Genomic DNA, 22,408 nt, shown 5'->3' with positions numbered 1-22,408 from the left:
TTATTAGAAGTTAAATCTTATGATATTAGTAGTAGAATCTAAAGTATGAGGTTATATATATAAATAAGTTTTGGTTGAATTATTGAATTATCAAGTTAGATTTGGAGATTAAGATTTATAAATCCATGTGTTTTAAAAATATAAGCTATGAATTTTGAGCTGAATCTTTATGCATGGATTTTATATACATATATAGTTTGAAAGTAAGATGATTCAGACTTTATGTCTAGCAGGCTTGATGCCGGTGAAATATTTCAGACTTTACGTCTAGCAGGCTTGATGCCGGTGAAATGTTTTAGACTTTATATCCAGCAGGCTTGATGCCGGTGAAATATTTTGGACTTTACGTCTAACAGGCTAATTGCCGATGCACTGAATCAGGTTTTAAGCCTAGCAGGCTAAGCGTCGGTGAATTTGTTTAAATTATGTGAATGTTCAGATTCATGTGTTTGAAAAAGTTGTGCATATATTCAGCATAGGTGGCTGATAAATGTATATATATGCATCTGTTATATGTAGTTGAAAGGTATATATATATGTATGCATTTGGCATATGAAATTGATGAGTATCCATATACGCAATTGGGGATATATATAAATGTATATGCGTATAAACATTTGTTTATAAGTAAATGTTGAATAAGAATGCATTTGGTTATATGCATTATATATGAGTTAAGTTAAAAGTTTATGATTTGTATATATATATACACAGATACTGAAATGTGATTGGTATTTTTGTATAGGTTTGATTATATGTACATGTTAAGTACATATATGCATTTGGATATATGCAGGTGATAAATACATATATACATTTGGTTATAATATTTGTTAAGTATATGTATATATATGCATTCGGCTATTCATGTTCAAAGTGTATATACATTTGGAGCTAATATCATTAAGCATATATGTATATAAGCATTCGACTATTCATATTTATAGTGAATATACATTCGGTTTTAAGAGTTGATAATTAAGTATGCATTTGACTATATGTAATAGTTAACATATATAGTATTTATGAATTCATTAAGTGTACCAGGAAATTACATAATTATATATTTATATAATTTCTGTCATGCTATAGACTCACTAAACTATAAAAGCTTACTTTGTTTGTTTGTGTCCTTTTGTTTTATAGACTTAAAGCTTCAAGCTCGGGGATCGTCAACAAGTTCATCACTCTATCTACTATCTCGGTATTAAACTGTTTAAATTTTAACTATGGCATGTACATGCTAGATAAATGTTTTGGAAAGTCGTACTTTGATATAATGTATATGAAATTAATAGCCGTACGAAAATGGCTTATATTCTTATGCTTTAGCTGGATTGTAATATTTTTGTTTTGTTTTAAATGGTCAAAAGAGAAGTTTAAAATTTTGCATGTTTAATATTAGACCTAGCTATTTATATGTAACAGTTAAAATTATTGAATTATACTGAATGTCTGTTCGAAGTTGTGTTTTGATTAGTAATGCCTCTTAACCCTAATTCGGTGATGGATACGGGTCAGGGGTGTTACAAAAATAATGTTATTTGGTAATTAAGCAAGAGTTGTCACTATTCATAGTGAACACTTATATCTCTTGTCACCAAAAGTTATATCACTTAATTAATAAAAAAGGGTCATAATTATTCAAGCTGATACCTATTGAATAATAATGTTTATGATTAAAGATATGGTTATCTGTTTGGGTAGTTATGTCCTTATGAAGAGACACGAGACCTCCTATAAATAGGAGAAGAATTTCATTTGTTGGACACACCCAGAAACATATAAAAAAGTTTCTTTTTTATCTCCCATCATATTTTATATTATTAGATTGTTTTATGAAGAATTACTGCAGAAATTCTATATAGAAATTGATATCCTTGTTATGTTCCACTCAATACTCAGTAGATTGTTTCCGTCACTGCAAAACGTAGACAGCCATTGGGCTTTGTTGTATTCTCGAGTTTCACTTGTCGTTAACTCTTTCACACACCATATTATAGGTGATAGCGGATAAAACCTTAAAGAAAGTGACATTGATACACGTCTTGAACCCTATACACCAACATCAAATTCATCAACATTACAGAACTGGTGTGTTTTGTTCCGACATCTATCCATATATGTGTAATTTTAAAATCTATTATCACTTTCTAAAAAAAATCATTACAATTATTATAGATGTTAGATTCATCTATCGTTATTTAGTCTTGTTCTGTGCCACTTTAATATTTAATATAATTAACACAATTCTTCAAAATAATTTATTTGAACATAAAACATTTTTATCTTTTAATAATTATATATAATAATAAAATGACAATTTTATATAACATAAGCAATTATTGTAATCGTGAAATACCGAAATTTATCTCATAAATGAATTGATTGAGAATCCATTTAGATTCTATAATGTCACTGATAATGATGCTTCGAATTACGAATATTCCTAAATCAGCCATAAGTAGGCAAAGCAATAGCTTGAGAAGGGCCATTCAATCTGTCAACCTCAGAAACACGTATTTATCTGCTGTATTGTTTGACTTGAAGGTGTAAAAAGCCATCTTCTAATTTAGTTTCAGTTTCGTCATAGATAATACCTTTTTAGTCATTTAGACAAGGAAAGAAGTTTGAAATATACTGCTATGGCTGTAAATGGATGATGTCATTAAAATAGAGTTTATTTCACAAACCATTTTGACCTACCTATGGATGTTGGGTTTTATAAGTTGATTTCCACCTCAGCTTTGATACAAAACTTGCCATTGGCTTGTTACAAGTTTCTATCCTTTTTTAGGCCACGACTACAACACTTATTTACTGTGATCCCGGTTCTAAAATTTCAACTAATCTGTATGATCACTTAGCTTTTTCCACTATCAATTTGCCAAATGGCTGCTAAAAGATGTCATACGTGGCATTTTCGATTATATAAATCTTTCAAGTATAGTGGATTTGAAGTTGACCAACTTTTTAAGAATTTTGTCGATTAATTATTTAAGATTAGTAATATGTGATTTACAGTGCCCTGTTAGATATTTGATAAAACAGACAAGTTTTTCACATACTAAGAATTAGCTTAAGTAGTAGTATAGTTGCTCACAAATGTTGTATATGCGGTAGGGCATCACAACGTACTCGCACTTTTTTTGGGTAGATAGCTGTACATCATGCATAGTTCATTCTAATTTCCGGTAATGGGGGATTCTGGCATTTCCACCACAGTTGGCATTAAACTTTATGGACATGTGAGTCAGTGCATTCATTTTGTTCAATAATGAACCATTTGTTTTCAAACAAAGTTAGTGATCTTATCCTCAAGGAATTTATTTCTAACCGTGGAGCAATAGACACGATAAACACATTATCAAGCAAAGCAAGCTGCGTTAAATTAAGAATTTTTGTTCTTTTAATAAAAGCAGAAGATGAAACACTTTCAGCTTTCAACCCATATCAATTTCTGATAAGGCAATATTATATTGCACAACTTTTCCCATTTCCCACAATGCTGATTGTTTGTTTGACCTTTCATTCTTTTTTTTTTTTAAATCCTGCTATTTGTTAGTATATTTTGTAATTTAAAGATTAGATTATTTGTTAATGTCAAATTTGATTAAGTATTAGGTCCAATCCATTTTTCCATTTATAAAATACATTACTTTATTTATATTATAATTTGTATTTTTATAAAAACAATAAATCTATAATACTATAAGGAAATATTAGAAAAACATATTAAGACTTTTATGATATGCAAGTTGCTTGTGATGAACTGGAAAGGCACTATATAGTGTTTTTTCTTTTGCGGGTGGCCGGGGGGAGGGGGAGTTTGCTTTACTAGATAGTGGTAATGGTTTTATTGGTGCATGAATTTGCACTAATCATAATTTTTATTAATGAATGGCTGATTCCCATGCACTCTTTTTTTTTTCTTAAAAATAATTTTTTTAAAATAATTTTATTATAAGTTTTGATTATATGTAGTTTTTAGACATAATATTTAGAATTATCCATAGCTTCTTCCTAAATCATAAATATAAATAGAAAGATAATACGTTTCAGTGCACTCAAACCCATGTCTTCCAATATTAACAACAATTATCAATCGAAAAATTAGAAAAAAAATAATATAAATGAACTTTTTTATACTAGATAAAATGTCGAAAATAGCACAAAAGAATTAGATTATGTTTTTGAGTTAAATTCCGGTTTGTTTAAAGAATTAGATAATACGCTTCATGGTTCTTCATACAGCTACAAAAACACCAAATAGTTTTTATCATAATCGTGATGTCGTCCAAGACCGAATGCGCTTACCTTTATAAAAAAAATTGCTTTCCCTCAATAATTCTTCCCATGAGTTTACCTATCCAGATGTTTGCAATAAAAGATTTAAACTCCCGCGTAACAATTTCATCATTTTGATGAAAGGTCCCGCGTATGATCCGAAACATCTTGTGCTCCGGTGACAACATTTACAAGCATGCTTCGTCTACTCCATCTTAGAAAGATATTATGGCGGTTTGTTAGAGCACACTTTTGTGGGTTTCATTCCTCTTCTGTCACGATTGAAGCAGACATCGATTAAAGTATGTCATTCTAATACTATTTACCAATTTAAACCCATTCTATTAATCACCTTTGAAGCTATACATTCAAAAAAATCATTTATAAATACACATAAATTTGAATAATTTTTTTTTAAAAAATGACATAATAATTATTCTAAGAACAGATAAATGGGTAAGATCTTCATGCAATATATTTAGAGTAAAATCAGGGGTTGAGACATTGTTTCTGTAATCTTTGCTAAACAATCAGTCAATCAATTGCATTTACAATACAAATGAATTAAACTGATATTTTAATCACGCCTCAAAATACCTCGAATCATATTTACGAGGTGCGATTTTGACTAATTAATTATCAGTATTTCGTATAAAAACGATTAGTGAAACAAACTTGACCTTCACCCGACTTATAACATCCGTGTGAAAACCACTTTTATGCTTTTCATCATAACAAATATTATACAATCTTTTTGTATATATAAAAATGGAAAGTTGAAGAAGGGGAAAACTAAAGAAACACAGAACCGAGCAACTTTTTTTTTCTGAAAGAATGTTTTTTTACTAGAAAAATAATCATAGTGATAAAACATGACACTAAAACTTTATTAAAGAACGATGGATTCCAGTAAAGAAAAAAAAAAGGAAAAGGAAGATGACGAAAGAAAAAAAATCTTATCTACACGGCATACCACACATCTATGGAGATCCCCCCTGGATGTTGATGGCAGTAAGTTGTAATATTATATTTGATACGCACCTTAATAATTTTTAATGATAAGTATTATCAAGTTATCATCATATATATACATGCTATTAATGATGAACAGTAATGAAGGTTGTTAATTTTTAAGAAAAACCAACACATTTTTACAATGGTTTCGTTCTTACAAGGTGCAGTTTCCAGACGAGACATGAGGCCCATCCTGCCATGGTTGAATCACACAACTTGCAAAAGCAAACATAAACAAGCAAACCAATTAAAATAGGAAAGTTTTAGTTTAGACATCCCACTTGATAGTTAAGTGCTTCATTGCGATTGCTAACGTTTGCGGAAGACAAAAATTTTAATAGAAAAGCTCCTGTCTTTCTAACCTTTTTCACTGCCCAAGTTTGGCCTATAGTGCACATCAGCTTCGCTTTTTTACAACAAAGTTCAAGAGTATTAATATCTACCATTGGTATTCATATCAAACTAAAATATTAAAAAAAAAAATCGAAAATCAAGTTATCTTCGACTCAATTGATCCCTACTAACCAAGTTGATAAGCAGTGGCAGAATTCCAATATGCCCCTCGAAAATTTTAATTATGTCCTTTACAATTCTTCAAAATTTTAATTAGACTCCCAAAATTTTAAAAATGTTAGTTAAACTTTTAAAATTTTAATTAAGCCCTTCAAATTTTTAAAAAGTCTTATTAAACCCCTAATTTTAAAAAATAATTAAACCTTAAAAATTTTAAAAATTTCCTTTGATGCATTTAGAAACAGTGGCGGAGTTAAAGGGCTGATAAGGGCCTCAGTCACCTAAAATGGAAAATTGCATTATAATTTAGTCTCCAAAAATAATAAAAAATTAATTTAATATTTTAAAAATTATAAAGGTACAGACTATTAAAATGAAAATTATATTTTTACTATTGTAAGAATATACAATTTAATTCTAATCCCTAATTTTTTTTTTTTTGGAAAATCTACTTTCTAACCCTTGCCCCTCTTTTTACAGCAACTTAGATACCAAAAAGGAAACAATAAATCCCTTCCCTTGAGCTTTTATTATGGCTAAAAGAAGGCGAACAAGATAAAACTAGAATCGATGACGCATTAAACATAAATGAGGGAACTTGGAGTGCGTTAAAATGAGAGATTGAAGAGAAACATTAGAAAATTATAAAGATTATGAATAGGACTCCCACTATGAGACACTAAACTATTAGGCTGGCATATTGAGGAAAGGGACCTTATCTGTAACAGTGGTTAGTCAGCTTAAAAAGCTGAACAAAGCAGATCCAAATCCTCATAAAAGTTGAGGGTCCCCTTTCTATAAAGCTGTGTTAAAATGAAAACAACCAACGAACTTTGACGGAAGTTGCAGCAGCTTATCTAAACCTCCACGTGCTTTAACACGACGATCTTCCAATAGTATTTGGACACTTGTACCAGTCTAAGATTTGGTCTACGTGGACTTGTTGGACTCTGACACTGCACAGTCCAATGACCCCGCCTTTTTTTCTTTTTTTCTCTTAACCAATGGTTCAGTTCAATGTGTGACATCTACGAGACGTGGAGCAAATCTAGCTTTTGGAATCTTGTATGAAAACTGTAAGATTTCAATTTCCACGTTATTTTTCCTTCGTTTAGATTTTATCTTTGACTTAAATCCTATTATATATAAATTTTGCCTAAGTTTATTTTGGTGGGGTTTTGATATTATTTCGATTATTAATTTAATCATATTTTATAATAATAGACGGACCTACAGCCAAAGTGTTCAAGAGAAGGTCAAACTGTGGACATCAAGGGACCCAAATGGTTTTGTAATGTAGCAAACTTACCCTAAAAAACTAAAACCATGGCTTCATTTTCAACAAGCTTTTTCTCTTAGATATATATTAGCTTTTAGGTTCTATGTGATTTTCTTCGGTGATGCTATAAATGATAACTTTGAATGTGGACATTAGGGTTGCAGAAAGTCTATAGCGACAATTGTGGGTTTTTTTTTATATAAAATAAATGTTTTTCCTAAAATTGCTAGGTAACTTTATTGAAAAACATGTTGGTGTTAACTGGATTTGCACTCTCATTACAAACATTTTAAAGTAAAAAGAAAAAAAAAAAGAAAAAAATTAAAGAAACAAAATGAGAAAAAGCTAGATGATAGGATGAGGGGCCAAAGAAGAAAAGAAATAAGAATGAGGTGTTCATTTGTGCATGTCATCTCCACTACCAAAGCATATTTTAGCTGAGTCAAGCTAAAGTTGTATAAAGTTTAAACTTATCAAAATTGAGACTGAAGTTTAAATCAAATTGTATCGAGTTTTATTTTTAAATTTTAAGTTTGACTAGAGATAATAATCAAACTACTTAAAATTACTTGTTTATCTAGTAAAAAATTAACTTGATTTTCGTATTTGGCTTCAAGCTTAATTATTTGTGCTTGCATTCTGCACAACAATGTCTAAAACCAAATTCTAACTTTTTTTATTAAATCCGAATAGCTTGCAAACACGAGTTTCTTGTTACACCCTAACTTTATTCAAGCATGCTGCCTTTATATATATAGGAGATGAAGAGCACATAATTAGATCCCTTACCGTCACCACTACCACTACCATCACTCAACAGATAAGAGGAAACCATTGGAGTTTGCTTTTTACGGATGGTAGCTCGTTTTTTGCTTCTTCTTCTAATTCCTTTGACCACCCTTCAATTGCATTACACCACTTCCTACATTAGCTTTGCTTAATCTCAAGACCAAGTTCCTTTTTTTTTAAAAATTGTTTTGAGCCACACCATTCATTTTAGAAAAGCAATTAAAAACCAAAACTTAATAATTAAAACACCAGTGACATTGCTATAGATTCCCTATGGCTCGGTTCTCCAGTTCTCACCATTCTTTTATCACGTTCTTGAGCTTCATTCTGGTCCTGTTTCTTGAAGGTAATGTGAATATACGCTTTTCCAGAAATGGGATTGTTCACATTTCGTAAAGTTCTGATCTATTTGATAAGGAAACCAATCTGATCCTGTGTTGCTCTGTTTTCCTATGATTCCTTCCCAGGTGTTACGGCTGCCACTTTCACATTCATCAATAGATGCGATCACACAGTATGGCCTGGAATTCTAGCAAATCCAGGAAGTCCAAATCTGGAAAGCACAGGCTTTGAACTCAAAAAAGGCAGTTCTCGTTCCTTCCAAGGTCCTACAGGCTGGTCAGGACGCTTCTGGGGCAGAACAGGCTGCAAGTTCGACGACTCTGGTCACGGATCATGCGCTACAGGTGACTGCGGCTCTGGCCAAGTTGAATGCAATGGAGCAGGGGTCACCCCACCAGCCACCTTGGCCGAGTTTACGCTCGGTTCAGGGGCGCAGGACTTCTATGACGTGAGCCTGGTTAATGGTTACAATTTGCCTTTGACTGTGGAAGGAAATGGAGGTTCAGGAGAGTGTGCCACTACCGGCTGCGTGACGAATTTGAACAAAAAGTGCCCGTCTGAGCTGAGAATCGACGGTGGCGGCTGTAAGAGCGCCTGCGATGCGTTTGGGAAACCAGAGTACTGTTGTAATGGTGCCTACAACAGTCCAGCTGCTTGTAAACCATCCATGTACTCAGAAATGTTCAAGTCAGCTTGTCCCAGATCCTATAGCTATGCTTTTGATGATGCCAGTAGCACTTTCACTTGCACTGGGGCTGATTATACCATCACTTTCTGTCCTAGTGGTCCAAGGTAAATTTCTATAACATAAACTTAGCTTGTCACCATTTGGGGTGGTGGGCTTTTGATGTGATATAAATTTGATAGTTGCATATAAATATTTACGTGGCATTTAACTTGGATGCAGTTTGAAATCTTTAAAGGAAGCTGGAACAACAGTGGAATCAGGGTTGGATCATGATCCAATGAAGGCAGCTGCAATGGCCAGTCAATGGCTAGCAAATTTGGCAACCGGTGACTCACCCAGAATCCAACCATTTTCCCCAACCCATTTTGGTTTTGCTGTGACTATTTTTCTTGTCCTTTCTCTCTTCTTGTAGTGTTTCAAGTGAGAAAGAAGTTAGTGGCAGAATCCAGATTGTAAAGTTGAGACTCACCCACTACAAAACCATGCATATTTGCATTGCACCTAATTAGATGTAAATCATTTTGTTCCAGAAATAGAATCCTTCTGCTTTTGGATTGAATATCTATGGTTCACAGCTTGTTAATTAAAGTGAAAGATTCAAAAAAAGTAAAAGGAAATAACTTTTTTTAAGGTGACTTTAAGGGTGCATGATTTCCCTTTCTCAAAACCAGATTTAACTTAAAAAGGAAACAGTGTATGCTTTGAACTTGAATCTGAGTTTTGATATGGGTTGCTGTGGAAGGCCATTTTGAGTGAACCACCACCAATATCCGATTCTCTATTAGTCTGCATTGTGGATCTAACGACCAGGATTTGAATGTCTCTCTGACATTAGAGAAGATGTTGAGAGTTTTGAGCACCCATAGTTTTCCTTAAGGCTCTATCACTAGTGGCTCAATTGGTACTCAACTAAAGGACTCGTGGAGTTCATACCAAATTAACTACAAAACAATACTGCTCGGTAGAGTCAAATAAATGTAACCAATGAATCCCAGAGCTAAAATATTAATTTGACAAGAAGTTATGAAAATAATGGAATTATGCAGTCCCAATTCTCACACACACAGACACACACACACACACACACACACACATACATATATCTCCTTGGGCAATGCTTTTAAGACCAGACAATCTCATTGGGATCGTGTCCTTGATCCTGAGAGCAAAACCTACGTACTGATAGAATGTCCTAAAAAGTAAACTCCCATATTCCTTTCTTGCCTATACAATTCTCTCTATCGCTGAAATCAAAGCCTTTCCCTCGAGCCTACTTACAGCCCATTGAAACTCTGAGCCCCGAATGAATCATAATCTCGTGGGCGCCGTCGAATAAGTAGCCAATAATCAATTGAACTAAAGCGGCACCACAGACCTCGTACTAGCGGTGACAAAACAATCATTACAAAAAAACATGCTCAGTTTGACCGCGTTTATTCAGTTGGTCGATTATTTTGATTTTCTGTTTGATTTTTAAATTATATTTCCTACTCACCCTTAACTGTTATCTTTGTTAAAAATATTAATCAATTAAAAGCTGGCATGTGGTATAAAGCCACCATAAATAATGTCATGTATTTATTTACATCAATAATTTCAAATACATACCAAAAACCAATAATTTCAAAATAATTATATAATTTTTAATATATAAAAGTTAAAAATATATTTATTAAAAATTATTTTTATAATATACTAACTATATAAAAAAAGTCTAAATATTCAAAAATAAAAAAATATAAATATAAATATTTCAAAAATAAAAAAATCAAATTAAAAGTTTAACAACCGTAGTCAAGTCAATTTGCAGTGCTCATGTGATTTTTTATATCCCATATTATTACTCGTTCAAGTTTGAAGACTCATTTGAAATTTGAGAGAGATTGGATAAAAATATTAGACCCATTTAAAATATGGGTTGGACTTAGACTTGAACATTCAATATTTGAGCTTAACTCAATCCTGTTTTTAAGTTTATAATAATTTATATTATGTTATTTTTATATATATTAGTTTATTTACGATGCAAAAAAATCTATACTAAATATATAATATTATATTAATGTAAATATTAAAATAATGTTAAGATAACTGTATAAAAATTTAAATATATAATATTTTTAATATTAAATTAAAACAATATAAATATTTTTAAAAAAATTTAAAAATAATATGAACAAATTAAACAGATTTTGACAAAAAATTTAACTCATGTTTGCATAAAGTATGTACAGACGACAAACAATGCCAGCACAAATGACATCGCGTAAACATCCTTTTGGTCAATTTATCGGACCAACGAGTCGCTTTAGGTTGTGTTCTTCATTGCTGTTGAGATAAACTTTTACCTGGAAAAATACTTTTCTTTGAAAAGCAATAAAGAACCGCCTTCATTTGGTAGCAAATTTCCAGCTTATTAGAAGTATTTTAGGCAGATGAAAAAGTAGAATTTTTTAGCTTTTCAGCCAAAAAGTGCTTTTGGGCTGGTTGTTTTACTTTTTTAGCCACACGAACGCCCAGTACTTTCTTTGCTCTCTGCTCTCTGCTCTCTGCTGGTTCTTTGTTTCTCTGCCCTCTGCTACGCTGGTTCTTTGCCCTCATCTCTGCCTTCTGCTGATTCTTTGTTCTGCTCTCTGCTGGTTCTTTGTCCTCTGCTCTCTACCGGTTCTTTGTTCCTCTTCTCCACCACCGGTGAGTTTATCTTTTTCTTCTATTCTTCTCTTCTCTTCTCCACCGGTGGTTCTTTGTTATGGATAGTTGAGAGATGTGTTATTTTCTTAAATTTATAATTTTTTTGTATTATTTTGCTGCCAAAGTTGGATTTTTTTGAAAAAATAAAATAGAAATCTGATTGATAGGCAATGCTAGGTTGTTTAAAGAGGGGATTTAAGTGCTATAAATTTAGTGTATCTTTCCTGAGGATTAGGTTGGATATATTTTTTTTTGTTGGGGGGTGTGTTCTTATGAGATATGCAGTATGCTGAGGCTAGTTTTGAACTTATGTTCAAGGCATTGCTTGAAGATTGGATAGAACTTTGAAGTGCTGGATCTTTAAGAAGATAGTATTGGCCAGATTCTTTAGGTCAAAAAGGGTTTAGGGGAGGTTTTAAGGAATGGGATTTTGGTCGGTAATTGAGATATTTATTAGTTAATTACTTATGTTTCTTTATTTGCTAGAGGCTTAATGCATCTATTCTCTGAGTTAAATTTTTAGAATAGACAAGTTCGAATAGGTAGAAATACTAACTAGTACAATGATCTTAGAGTTCATGTTGGGCCCCTTGAACTAAAGTAAGATGCAGTTGCAATATCTGCTTTAGTATCTAAAGTTTATTGGAATTTGATAAGATCGGTGTTCTTGCAGGCTTATAGGAGTCTGTTTATGAGCCGAATTGTCTAGATTATCTTGGATGTGCTACGTAGTGTGTCACTGTTTCCATATTAGATAGCGATGTCTGTTTATGAGCCGAATTGTCTAGATTTTCTGAGTTTCCCTTTCTCCTTTCTCATTATTTTTCAGATTATTCTTTATGTTTGTGAATTCCACCTTCAATGTTCGATTGCTATACACTTCGAAAAACAATCATGTAATCATGACATAGAAGAAAATAATATATCTTTGAATTAATAATTAATAAGTAAACATGAATTATAGATTATACTTACCCTCCATTAGAAGAAGAGTGCATTGAGGTAGAAGATGTTTTAAAGGCTGAACCCTAGCTAACTCTTCCTCAGGCTTGTAAATATAATCACTCAACACAGATAACTTATAATATTGATTATCAATTTTTGATAAATCTAAGAACAAGCTGCTTAAAGATTTAGGCACATATAAAGGCTTAAGACTCAAGCTAAGCTCCACAGAGTTTGGATTCATTGCTGGAAACTATATGTTGTAAAACATGTATGTATATATATTTGTGAAAACCTTATCACAGAATTATCTAGTACGTGTCTTGAAGTTTAATTGCTGGAATATTTGGATCTAGAAGTATTAAACTTATCACAGAATTATCTAGTACGTGTCTTGAAGTTTAATTGTCTGCTCGCCATGTCTCTGCACTATTGTTATTCTTATTCATGTAATTTGTTTTGAAGTCCGTATGATGATGTTTAAGCTTTTGGCTTGTATACAGTTTGTATGTCAGTGGTAAATAGTGACAAGCATGTTTGTGAATGTTTGAAAACACTTCCCATTTCAGTGTTTTGCATTTCATATTAGCTTGAGCGAAGATATATTGATGGTCTCTCTATCTCTGTCTCTCTTATAATTCCTAGTGATGAAGAAACTTTTATATCAGCCGATGATCTACGTATAAATCTTTGGAACTTGGAAATTAGCAATCAAAGTTTCAATATTGTCGATGTAAAGCCTGCAAACATGGAGGATCTAACTGGTAAGCCTATTCTATTTTGGTACTTTAGTCTGCTGCTTTCACTTCTTAAAGCATATGCAAGTTCAGTGCTTTTCAATATATTTGCAAAAGTAATGGTTATTGTAATGTCTATCATTGCAGAGGTTATAACATCAGCAGAGTTTCACCCTACCCACTGTAATATGCTAGCATATAGTAGTTCAAAGGGCTCAATTCGCCTCATTGATTTGCGGCAATCAGCTTTATGTGATTCTCATGCCAAATTGCAAGTGTTTTACCGTTTTTAGTTTCTTTTGTTGAATTTATTGAGATTTGCACCAAAAATTGAACTATTGTTATTATCCTAAAGTTTAGATTTAAACAAAATATGTTCTATGAAAGTGAGGCTATTTCATGTATTTGGTGGGTTTTTAGAGAATCATATCTCTTTACTCATATTTAGATATGTATTGGACGCAAGTAGGATATATTTCAGTTTCAGTTAAGTTGTGCTTTATACAATATTATTTGTAATTATACTTGTATAACTTCTTAAAAAAATATTGGCCACAAGTATTTCAAACCATCAAGGTCTCCCTGCTGATATTGTGCTTAAAAGTCTTGGCTAAATATTAGATAAATTTTGTAGCATTGAAGTTTTGTTCGTAGCAAATAACTCTAATCATAGATCAATGCATTTCAATTGTTGATGTCTTAAACTGCATTCCTTTGTTTGATTTGGATCTAGAATATAATTTAGGGTTTATATTTGGTATATAAATATTATCTCTTTTAAAACTTTAATCCAAATATATGTAATATTTTAATTTGTTAGGTTTATGTTTTCTATGTTATATTAATATCTAATATGAGTTATATATTCAAATACATTTTAAAATAAAATAATACAAATGTGTTAAAAGCATTAATTAAAAATAAAAATAATTTTATAATAATACAATTGTGTCAATATCTAATTACAAATATTTAATTATTATATTTAAATATTTAAATATAATTTATATATTCTAATTAAATTTAATAAATAATTAATATTAATTACTTAGAAAGATTTAAAATTAATATTATATATTAAAATATTAACAATAAGTTATAATAAATTATTTTTATATTTTTGCTAAAATATCATAATATTAACTAATTTGAACATTATTTAAATACATATTTGTTACTTTATAATATCATATCTGACATTTTATTCTTCAAAACCACTTTTTGACAGCAATACCAAATATTCAAATTTTTCAAAAGTACTTACCCATAATACCTTTTAAAAGCAATGAAGAACTGGCCCTTATTCGCCGACGTTTTCATCTAAGCCAGAGCTTCTTTTAAGGCTCATATATCGTGTTATATTACCTGTAAATGGAAATTTGGAATCGCTCATTGGCAAAACATAAGAGAGTAAAATTGGAAACATCATGGGTGGTTTGAACCCAAGGATAACTGGGCCGGTGGCGGTCGAAATACCGTACCAAGCACCTTGGTTAACCAAAGAAACTAGGCCCAAACCGCCGTCAATAGCTCCATTAGGAGGGATCCTACCTACCTTCCCAACTACCACATCAAAGGCACATCCGCCCCCATATCAAGAACAGACTAAGCACAATTACAGTAATAATTCATTCTACCTCCACAACTATAAATATGAAAATGACATATATTAAAGTATGTATCAACATTCAACAACGACAAAAAAAGTATGTAGTTTTCCAAAAAAAAGGACAAAAAAGTATGTATCAACATTTGGTTGCACTTCCCACACCACGTGGCAACATGTCATTGCTACTTGCTTCGTAGGAAGTTAATACAACTCCCTTATCCTGACGCATCATCCCACTTCCACTGAAATTGGGCAGCAAGACACCGATCAACAGCAGTGGTCAATGAGTATGGTAACAACAATATATAACTATCCCAGCCCACGTTTTATCTCTTCACCGAAAAGAAAAACCACCTATAGGAGGGAACAGCCGCAGGATCTGAGATACAACGGCTGAAAGTCGGCAAATACTAACATATAAAGAGTCTCCATGGGATCTCTGGACCTAAGGTGACTTTTTTTTCCCCTTTTTCGTGTTCAGGAAGTGTAGTTGGTGGTGCAAAACTTTGATATGGGTGTTTCTTTTGTTGTCTTCCCTTGTTGTTTCTTTCTTTTTTCTCTTATATATTTCAGCTCAGGATCAGAAGTTGTTACCATTCATGTTAATGAAGCAAAAAACTTACTGCAGTCAGGCTACCGTTACATCGATGTCAGGTAACAAACATAACAGAATTCTATTGAAGTTTCTTAAAATTTATGATTTTAGATTCATTTCCATTGACAACAGGACAGTGGAAGAATTCGAGAAGGGACATGTGGAAGCAGAGAATATTCTTAACATCCCATACTTGTTCATCACACCAGAAGGTCTGGCAAGCTCTTTTCTCGTCCTTAAATTTTGTTGTTTATACAGAGTATTAATTCTGGCGCTGCAGGTAGGGTGAAGAATCCTGAGTTCTTGAAGGAGGTTTCATCTCTCTGCAAGGAGGAAGATCGTCTCATAGTGGTAAATTTGGATTTCATCTTTTTTTTTTTCTTTTTTGCAGTTTCCATATATAAATGATGTGGGAGTTGAAGTGGGCTGAACTAGTTTTCATTTTCTTACAGGGCTGCCAAAGTGGGGTGAGATCCCTTGCTGCAACCGCTGATCTTCTTAAAATTGTAAGTTCATTCTATTCCAACTCTGAGACACAACTTTCCTTATATTGTAGCTTAAAAATAAAGGAAAAGATTGCAGGTGCTGTTTTTTTGACCGACAGTAACTAACTATACTCAACGATGATGTTGTAGGGTTTTAAGAATGTGCACGACATGGGAGGAGGTTATCTTGCTTGGGTGGAGAACGGGCATCCTATAAAAATGGAGGAACCTAAGAAGATACAGGAGCCTGCAATAGTAGAAGACAAGCCAAATGAAGAGCTGTGAATGGTGACTGTTTGTTTGTCAATTGTTGTCATCTTGTTCGCCTTACTGCAATTCTAGTAACTTATATTGCCGCATGTAATTTTCAACAGGGGACCTGCAAATTTACTATTATTTCCCCCTTCTATCTCTATGGGTTTGACCCCTCCTTAATTTGCAACCGCATATGTTAAATTATTAATGAAAACCATGCTTCACGCTTATTGGCTACAAGTTCCCTATTGTCTTCTCTGTAAACCCAAATTCAGAAGTTGAAAAGTTCAGGGAAAAAAAAAACCTAAAAGGAAGTAAATCCAAACTTTTTGCTTTCTAATTACAGGCTATTTACAGATGTGCAATGGACAATGAATCATTCAAATGATACAATTTAAGTGGAAGAGGTTGGGATAACGGTTGCTTCACTCAGAAAACAGGGCAGCCTTTAACTATGACCCCTTGGGCGGTTGGGCAAGAAGCCAAGGGACATCCATCTGAATCACTTCCCCACCAGTTAAGACTAACATGCTGCATCCCTAGGCATAAGTATAGCAATACCCCCATAAAAGCCAATCCGGCATCAAGTGCCCCAGAGAGCACATAATTATGGCGGCTCCACCAGCCACGATAATATCTATAAGCAACAAAACCAGAGGCAAAGGCAATAAGAACCCAACTGGTGTAGTTGACAGCAGTAGCTGGTGGCATGTTGACTGTTGCACCAAACAGCACAGGCATGTTAATAAGTTTTATCCATGGCTTGTTTGGGAAGGCCTTAGATGCAAGCCAAACAAGGACAGGAGCTATGGCCCCAACTAAGAAAAACCAGTTTATGGCAGAGTAGTAGCCAAGATCACCAAAGATTCTTCGAGGTCCAATCAGACCCCAGATAACAGAGGCATCGTAAAACACATGATCACCAGGACAAGTCCAGGGGCTGTCCGTTGGAAGCATTTCTCTGTCGCATATGTCTGGAACTGTAACCATAAGCCACCACGCTGTTGTCAAATGCGCTAATGCAGCTATTATTGTACCACCAACCTGATAAGAATATCATACAATGACAAGATGAATAGGTAAAGCTGTCTACAGGAGGAAACACCTTAAAAAGAACAACAATAAGAATCATGAAGAGATGAACCTGAGCTATGAACATGGATCTAGGAGGAATCTTCATGTAGTGACCGAGTTTGAAGTCTTGCAAAAAGGTAATCCCTTGTTTCATACTTATGTATCCATACACTTTAAAGCACATGTTAGCAACAGGGTACCCTGGGTATATGTAGCCGATGATATATTCTGTAATCACGTTCAAAGCTGGTGTCTTCAAAAGAAAATTTACCCATGTCAAAATACACAAAACTAACAGAATATATGGTGAAATCAACAAGCAATCATTATCTGAGTGGAAGAAAATTATTCTCAATTAGGTGAGCAAATAATCTGCAAAATTTAGATAAAATTGCATGATATATATATTTTAAAAATACAAAACTTGTGAAATAGCAAAACTATACCTGATTTGTTGTGGCAGTAATAACTCCGACAGGGAGAGTGAAAAAAATGGCTAGACCACAAGCTAACAAAACACCCCACCATGGCAACTGGAGTTGATCATTGTAATACTGGCATATAAATATGGTTGCTGCAATGTTTACTATAAGGATACACGTAAACCACCATTCAGGTACTTGCTTGTATTTTCTCATCAGCTTCGTATGCACATCCATCTTTGTCTCTTGGAAGGCAGATTTGCTTCGTTGCAAAATTTCGCTGCACCACTAAGATAAGTCACTTTAACTTGCTGAATGTAATGAATTCGCAGATATCAGTTTATGTAGTCTGTGCCTGATGCATAAAATGACCATTCAGTAACACTTCTAATTACATGCCCTTTAGTAAAGAGCAGAATTCACTTGCATTCTAAATGTGATTAAGCTTTATATGGTAGAGCAAAGCCTCTAGGTCGAGCAATTGCAATCGAAGAGACTGTTATGCCTGATGGATCAAGAGAAGAGGTTAGTGTGGCTTACCTCCCATGAAAAAGGATTACATGGACAACAGTGGCTGTCAAGCAAGCAAAGCCAACACCGTAGGACATGGCAAAGAAGGAGCTGAGATACAGACTACCCCTACGCTCATATGCCGCAATGTCAATGTGGAAGTTTGGGTCTATAATAGCTGAAATATTGTAACTCTGCCCAGTAGAAGTAAACAAGCCGTCTGAGAATATGGGGAAATGCTTGGCATTGAAGAGATTGAGCCAATAAGCAATGGGAGTGATGATATAGGTGATAAGAGCAAAACCAACAGCAATGTTAACAGTTGCGAACCAAGGGCTAGCAAGAGGACTCCCAAGGTAGGCGGATATGCTGGACCAATCAAATCCAATGGCACCAATACCCAAGCCATGAAGTCCTGAACCTAGCTGATGTGCTAGGATAGAAGTTGGGAATACCCAGCAAATCCAGGACAGGGAAGATAAAGTTGGGACAAGGTAGCCTGGAATTACATAGTAGGCAAAGCTGCAAGTGAAAGCTATGAGGAAAAACTGGTTTCTTGTCAATCTGCCCTTAGCTCTCTCCTCTTTCTCATGTAATGCCCTGTGAGATTTCATTGGGTTTGTCAGTTGTACTAGTACATTTAACAAATTCAATACCAAAGAATAATACTTGGTAGATTATATAAAAGGTATAAGAAAATAATTAACTTATTTCAGCTTAATCTTACAAAAAAAAAAAACACTAAAAAACTATACTAACTAAATTATTAATAAATTTATATTTTAGTCACTCAACTTCAAAAACTACAAAATGATTATTGAACTATTTGAAAGTTTTATTTAAACCTCTCGATAGATAAAATTGTTGTTGTATGACTTTTTGTTTACATTGTCTTTGCCAATCAAAAGCCCTCTCCCATTTTCTTTTATAGTTCAGATTTTTTTTTATGAATTAACTTAGAGTGTCGAACTAAAATCAAAACAGTTTTTTCTTTGATCTTTAATACTCGCTGTCAAATCAATTGATTCTAATAAATATTTTTCTATTTGTTGATGGGTATTAATGTACAGTATAAATAGTTGAATAATCGCTTGAAATTTATTAGCTAAATAATAAAAAAACACTTAACAAGTCAATAACTTGAATAAATTTTTTGAATAGTTTAATATCTTAAATGAAAATTTTGAATAACTCAGTGATATTTTGTAATTTTTAAAATTAAATTAACATAAACCTAATTAGTGTAGTTTAAAAAAAATCCTAATAGTAATACAAGGATAAAAATGTAAAAAAGTTATTCAAGCAAGAGAATCTTGTTCAAGAGAATCTCATCATGAAGAGATAGCGTAGACAAAAGCTGTAAGCCACTACAAGAGAAACACGTGGCAAAAATAATGAAAGAAGAATATAATAATCAATGGCGTGTTTGCTTACCTAAAGAGGGAAACTTGGACCAGATTTTGGGGCCACCACATGGCAGCTGGCTCCACCAAGTAGCGTCGAAAGATGCCAGCCCAGCCGAAACCGAGTACCTGGGTAGTAAAAACGACGAGCAATGCCACTAAAAACGACATCCTTTTCTTGTAAAAGATCTTAACAGCGGTGACTAAATGGATTGCGTAGACATTTCCTGCTCCGGAATTGCCGAAGATGGTAACAAGGACGTGCTCCTTTACGTTAAACGGCCCGGGGTTGAGTGTAAACTCAAATTTCCGGTCTTTGAAGAATACTCGATCGGTGACCGTTGCTGCCAAGAGGTGGCCAAGAGGAACCACCGCGATCTGGGCGGAGATGGAGGAGATGGAGAGAGGTTCTCGACGGTACCAGAAGAACTGGTTGAGAAACGAAAGGAGGAGGCAAGCTAGAGTGCCTAAAATCCACGTGCGAAACGTAAGAGTTGGGAGGGAGGGGTCGTCTGCGGTAGGGACCGTGAGAGCCACCTGCTCGATGGGACAGTTCTCGGGATCGTCCGGCGATGACGGAACAGAACCGGATGCATGGGGTTGGTTTTGGCCGGAAGGAGACTTTTGAACTGCGCATGAGTTGTTTGGATTGGAGGAAAATCAAAAAGAAAGAGCGAGAAAGTTGAGGAAAAATAGAAGTAAAGAAGTTGAGAAGATGGAGAGTCTTACTGAGAGGAGCAGTGATTTCTGGGCTAGTGGCTGTTGTCATCGGTAACGGTTTTCCGATGTCCCGGAAAAAATTGGAAGGTTGACCCCACGGCTATGTAATGGAAGCCCGAAGATGAGGACTTTGCCTAAAGCTTAATGCTGGCAGCTCTTAATCCTGACCGTTGGTTTAATCTGTTAATGTCGTCATTGATTACGCAACTTTTTAATTCCATTGGATGTATCTTACCACTTCTAGCGGAAGATTCATTTGAATATAATAAACACGTCGATTTTTTACAATTTTTTGAAAATATGTTGACTTAAAAGGATGAAGTGTACTTCAATTGCAGCCTCAGCAGGAGCATAGTTGGATTTAGCAGAAACTACTAAAGGTATCAAATTTTGGGCCGCAGCACGATAGAGTCATTGTAAGTACAGTTTGGGACAAATTGAATAATCATAAGGAGAAAGTTCCTTGGCACAAACTTGTATGGGGTAATCTCATACTCTTAAACTTGTTGTTAACATTTTTCGAATTTTAGGCGAAACAATAAATTAAATTTTTTTAAAAGTTATAAAATATAAAACAATAATTTAAAATAGTAAGAGATGAAACATTTATGATAAAAAAATTTAAAATTTTAAACATTTATTTAATTAATTTTAATTTGAAATTATTTTTTCTCACTCCCTAAGTATTCTTTTATTGCTTTGCTTGCTATGAAGTTGTCTTTTGTAGGGAAAAGAATGAAACTAGGGATCATCTTTTCTGTACCTGCTTTTACCCCAAGCAGGTGTGATGTTGTGCCCTGCAAGCTAGTGGATGGGATGTTTGTCACTCTACTTGCCAGGCCGAACTTGATTGGATGTTGATCAATGGTAAAGGAAAATCCATTATGTCTACAATAATTAGAATTGCATGGAATGCACACATTTACATTCTTTGGGTGGAAAGAAATAAGAGATTGCATGGAGGATCTTATAGGCAAAGCCAGTTTTTGTTTAATTGGATACTATGTATAATGAGATTTAGATTACTTGATACTAAATTAAAAAATATAAAATTTAATTTTGTTTTGTTTAAGAAAGATTTTTTACTTCAAGTTGAAGAAATCTTTCATGTTTAGAAAATACAATAAATTATTTTCTTACTCAAGATTCACTCGTGAGTTCAAATTAAAAGAATAGTTTTATTTGAGATAAATCTTAAAACTATATATGAGATATGATTTAATGTGCAATTATATACATGAATTTTGATTTTGTGTAATTTTATACTTGAAATTTTGATTTGATCCCATTCTTGTAAATTTTGACACAATTATTGATATAACATTATTTTATGTTTATATATTGCATACATGAATAATTATATTTATCCAATATAAAAATAAATTAATGTATTTATTTCTTAAATGCATATGATTAAATCAAAATTAAAGTTTCAAGTATATATCTCGAACCACAATTAGAGTTTCATATATATAATTACATCAAATTAAAGTTCATGTATACAATTACACATTAAATCAAAATTCATATATAATTTTGAGATTTATCTCTTTTATTTGTGGTAAAGTAGTCAAATATAAATGTATCAAGATATGTGATTATTTGTCATTTGATTTTATATTTAAAAAGTTTGGTAAAAGTACATAAAGGTCCTTAAATTAGGAGTCGGGTTGCATATTGCTCATTCTACATAAAAAATGGACAAATTAATCCATGTACATTAGATCAAAAAGCGAATTGTTCATTCCGTTAAAAACTCAATCTATTTTTACTGTTAAAAACTAATCCATATATGTTAACCTAAGGTACACATGAAACGTCACATATAACTATCTAGTTATTAATATTTTGTCAATCATAAAAATGAATCAATTTTGCAATAGTATCTTTTACCAAAAAGTTTAACCTCCAATTTAGTTTCAACAGTTTTTGTCTCTTCTTCTGCAACTGCATGTGCTTGTGTCCATTTAGTTAATATTTTAACAAATCACGGGATTATTATGATGCCCATAGGATAAATCCATTAAAAGGTTTAATGTTGCATCTTAC

General features: G+C 33.2%; 3 protein-coding genes and 1 long non-coding RNA gene across 6 annotated transcripts; 3 read left to right on the top strand and 1 right to left on the bottom strand.

The window, feature by feature from the left end:
- The first annotated feature begins 7,753 nt into the window (after positions 1-7,753).
- On the top strand, positions 7,754-9,472 carry LOC105802174 (thaumatin-like protein 1). Its single transcript, XM_012633659.2, has 3 exons — positions 7,754-8,229; positions 8,351-9,017; positions 9,133-9,472. Exons 1-3 carry the CDS (start codon positions 8,157-8,159, stop codon positions 9,323-9,325), a joined length of 933 nt encoding a protein of 310 aa, XP_012489113.1. The 5' UTR covers positions 7,754-8,156; the 3' UTR covers positions 9,326-9,472.
- Positions 9,473-11,226: 1,754 nt separating this feature from the next.
- LOC105802177 (uncharacterized) lies at positions 11,227-13,857 on the top strand. Its single transcript, XR_001136116.2, has 3 exons — positions 11,227-11,604; positions 13,195-13,313; positions 13,434-13,857. It is a non-coding gene; the product is annotated as an uncharacterized LOC105802177 (long non-coding RNA).
- A 1,270-nt stretch (positions 13,858-15,127) lies between these two features.
- On the top strand, positions 15,128-16,470 carry LOC105802176 (thiosulfate sulfurtransferase 18). Of its 3 annotated transcripts, none has more exons than XM_052622995.1 (6): positions 15,128-15,345; positions 15,469-15,549; positions 15,602-15,702; positions 15,771-15,841; positions 15,943-15,996; positions 16,126-16,470. In XM_052622995.1, exons 1-6 carry the CDS (start codon positions 15,326-15,328, stop codon positions 16,258-16,260), a joined length of 462 nt encoding a protein of 153 aa, XP_052478955.1. In that variant the 5' UTR covers positions 15,128-15,325; the 3' UTR covers positions 16,261-16,470. The 3 variants fall into 3 exon arrangements, with proteins under 3 accessions (XP_052478955.1, XP_012489116.1, XP_012489115.1); XM_012633662.2 differs by having other exon boundaries at positions 15,131-15,345; positions 15,623-15,702; XM_012633661.2 differs by lacking the exon at positions 15,128-15,345 and having other exon boundaries at positions 15,407-15,549; positions 15,623-15,702.
- Positions 16,471-16,541: 71 nt separating this feature from the next.
- Positions 16,542-20,676, bottom strand: LOC105802175 (oligopeptide transporter 7). Its single transcript, XM_012633660.2, has 6 exons — positions 20,369-20,676; positions 19,671-20,268; positions 18,267-18,836; positions 17,751-18,006; positions 17,375-17,557; positions 16,542-17,274 (listed from the first exon to the last, which is right to left on the bottom strand). The coding sequence occupies exons 1-6, from the start codon at positions 20,406-20,408 to the stop codon at positions 16,660-16,662; spliced, it is 2,262 nt and encodes a 753-aa protein (XP_012489114.1). The 5' UTR covers positions 20,409-20,676; the 3' UTR covers positions 16,542-16,659.
- Positions 20,677-22,408: the final 1,732 nt, after the last annotated feature.

This window comes from Gossypium raimondii, chromosome 11, assembly GCF_025698545.1.
Source record: "Gossypium raimondii isolate GPD5lz chromosome 11, ASM2569854v1, whole genome shotgun sequence".
NCBI classification, from domain to species: Eukaryota; Viridiplantae; Streptophyta; class Magnoliopsida; order Malvales; family Malvaceae; genus Gossypium; species Gossypium raimondii.
This window is presented reverse-complemented; position numbering and strand designations above follow the sequence as displayed.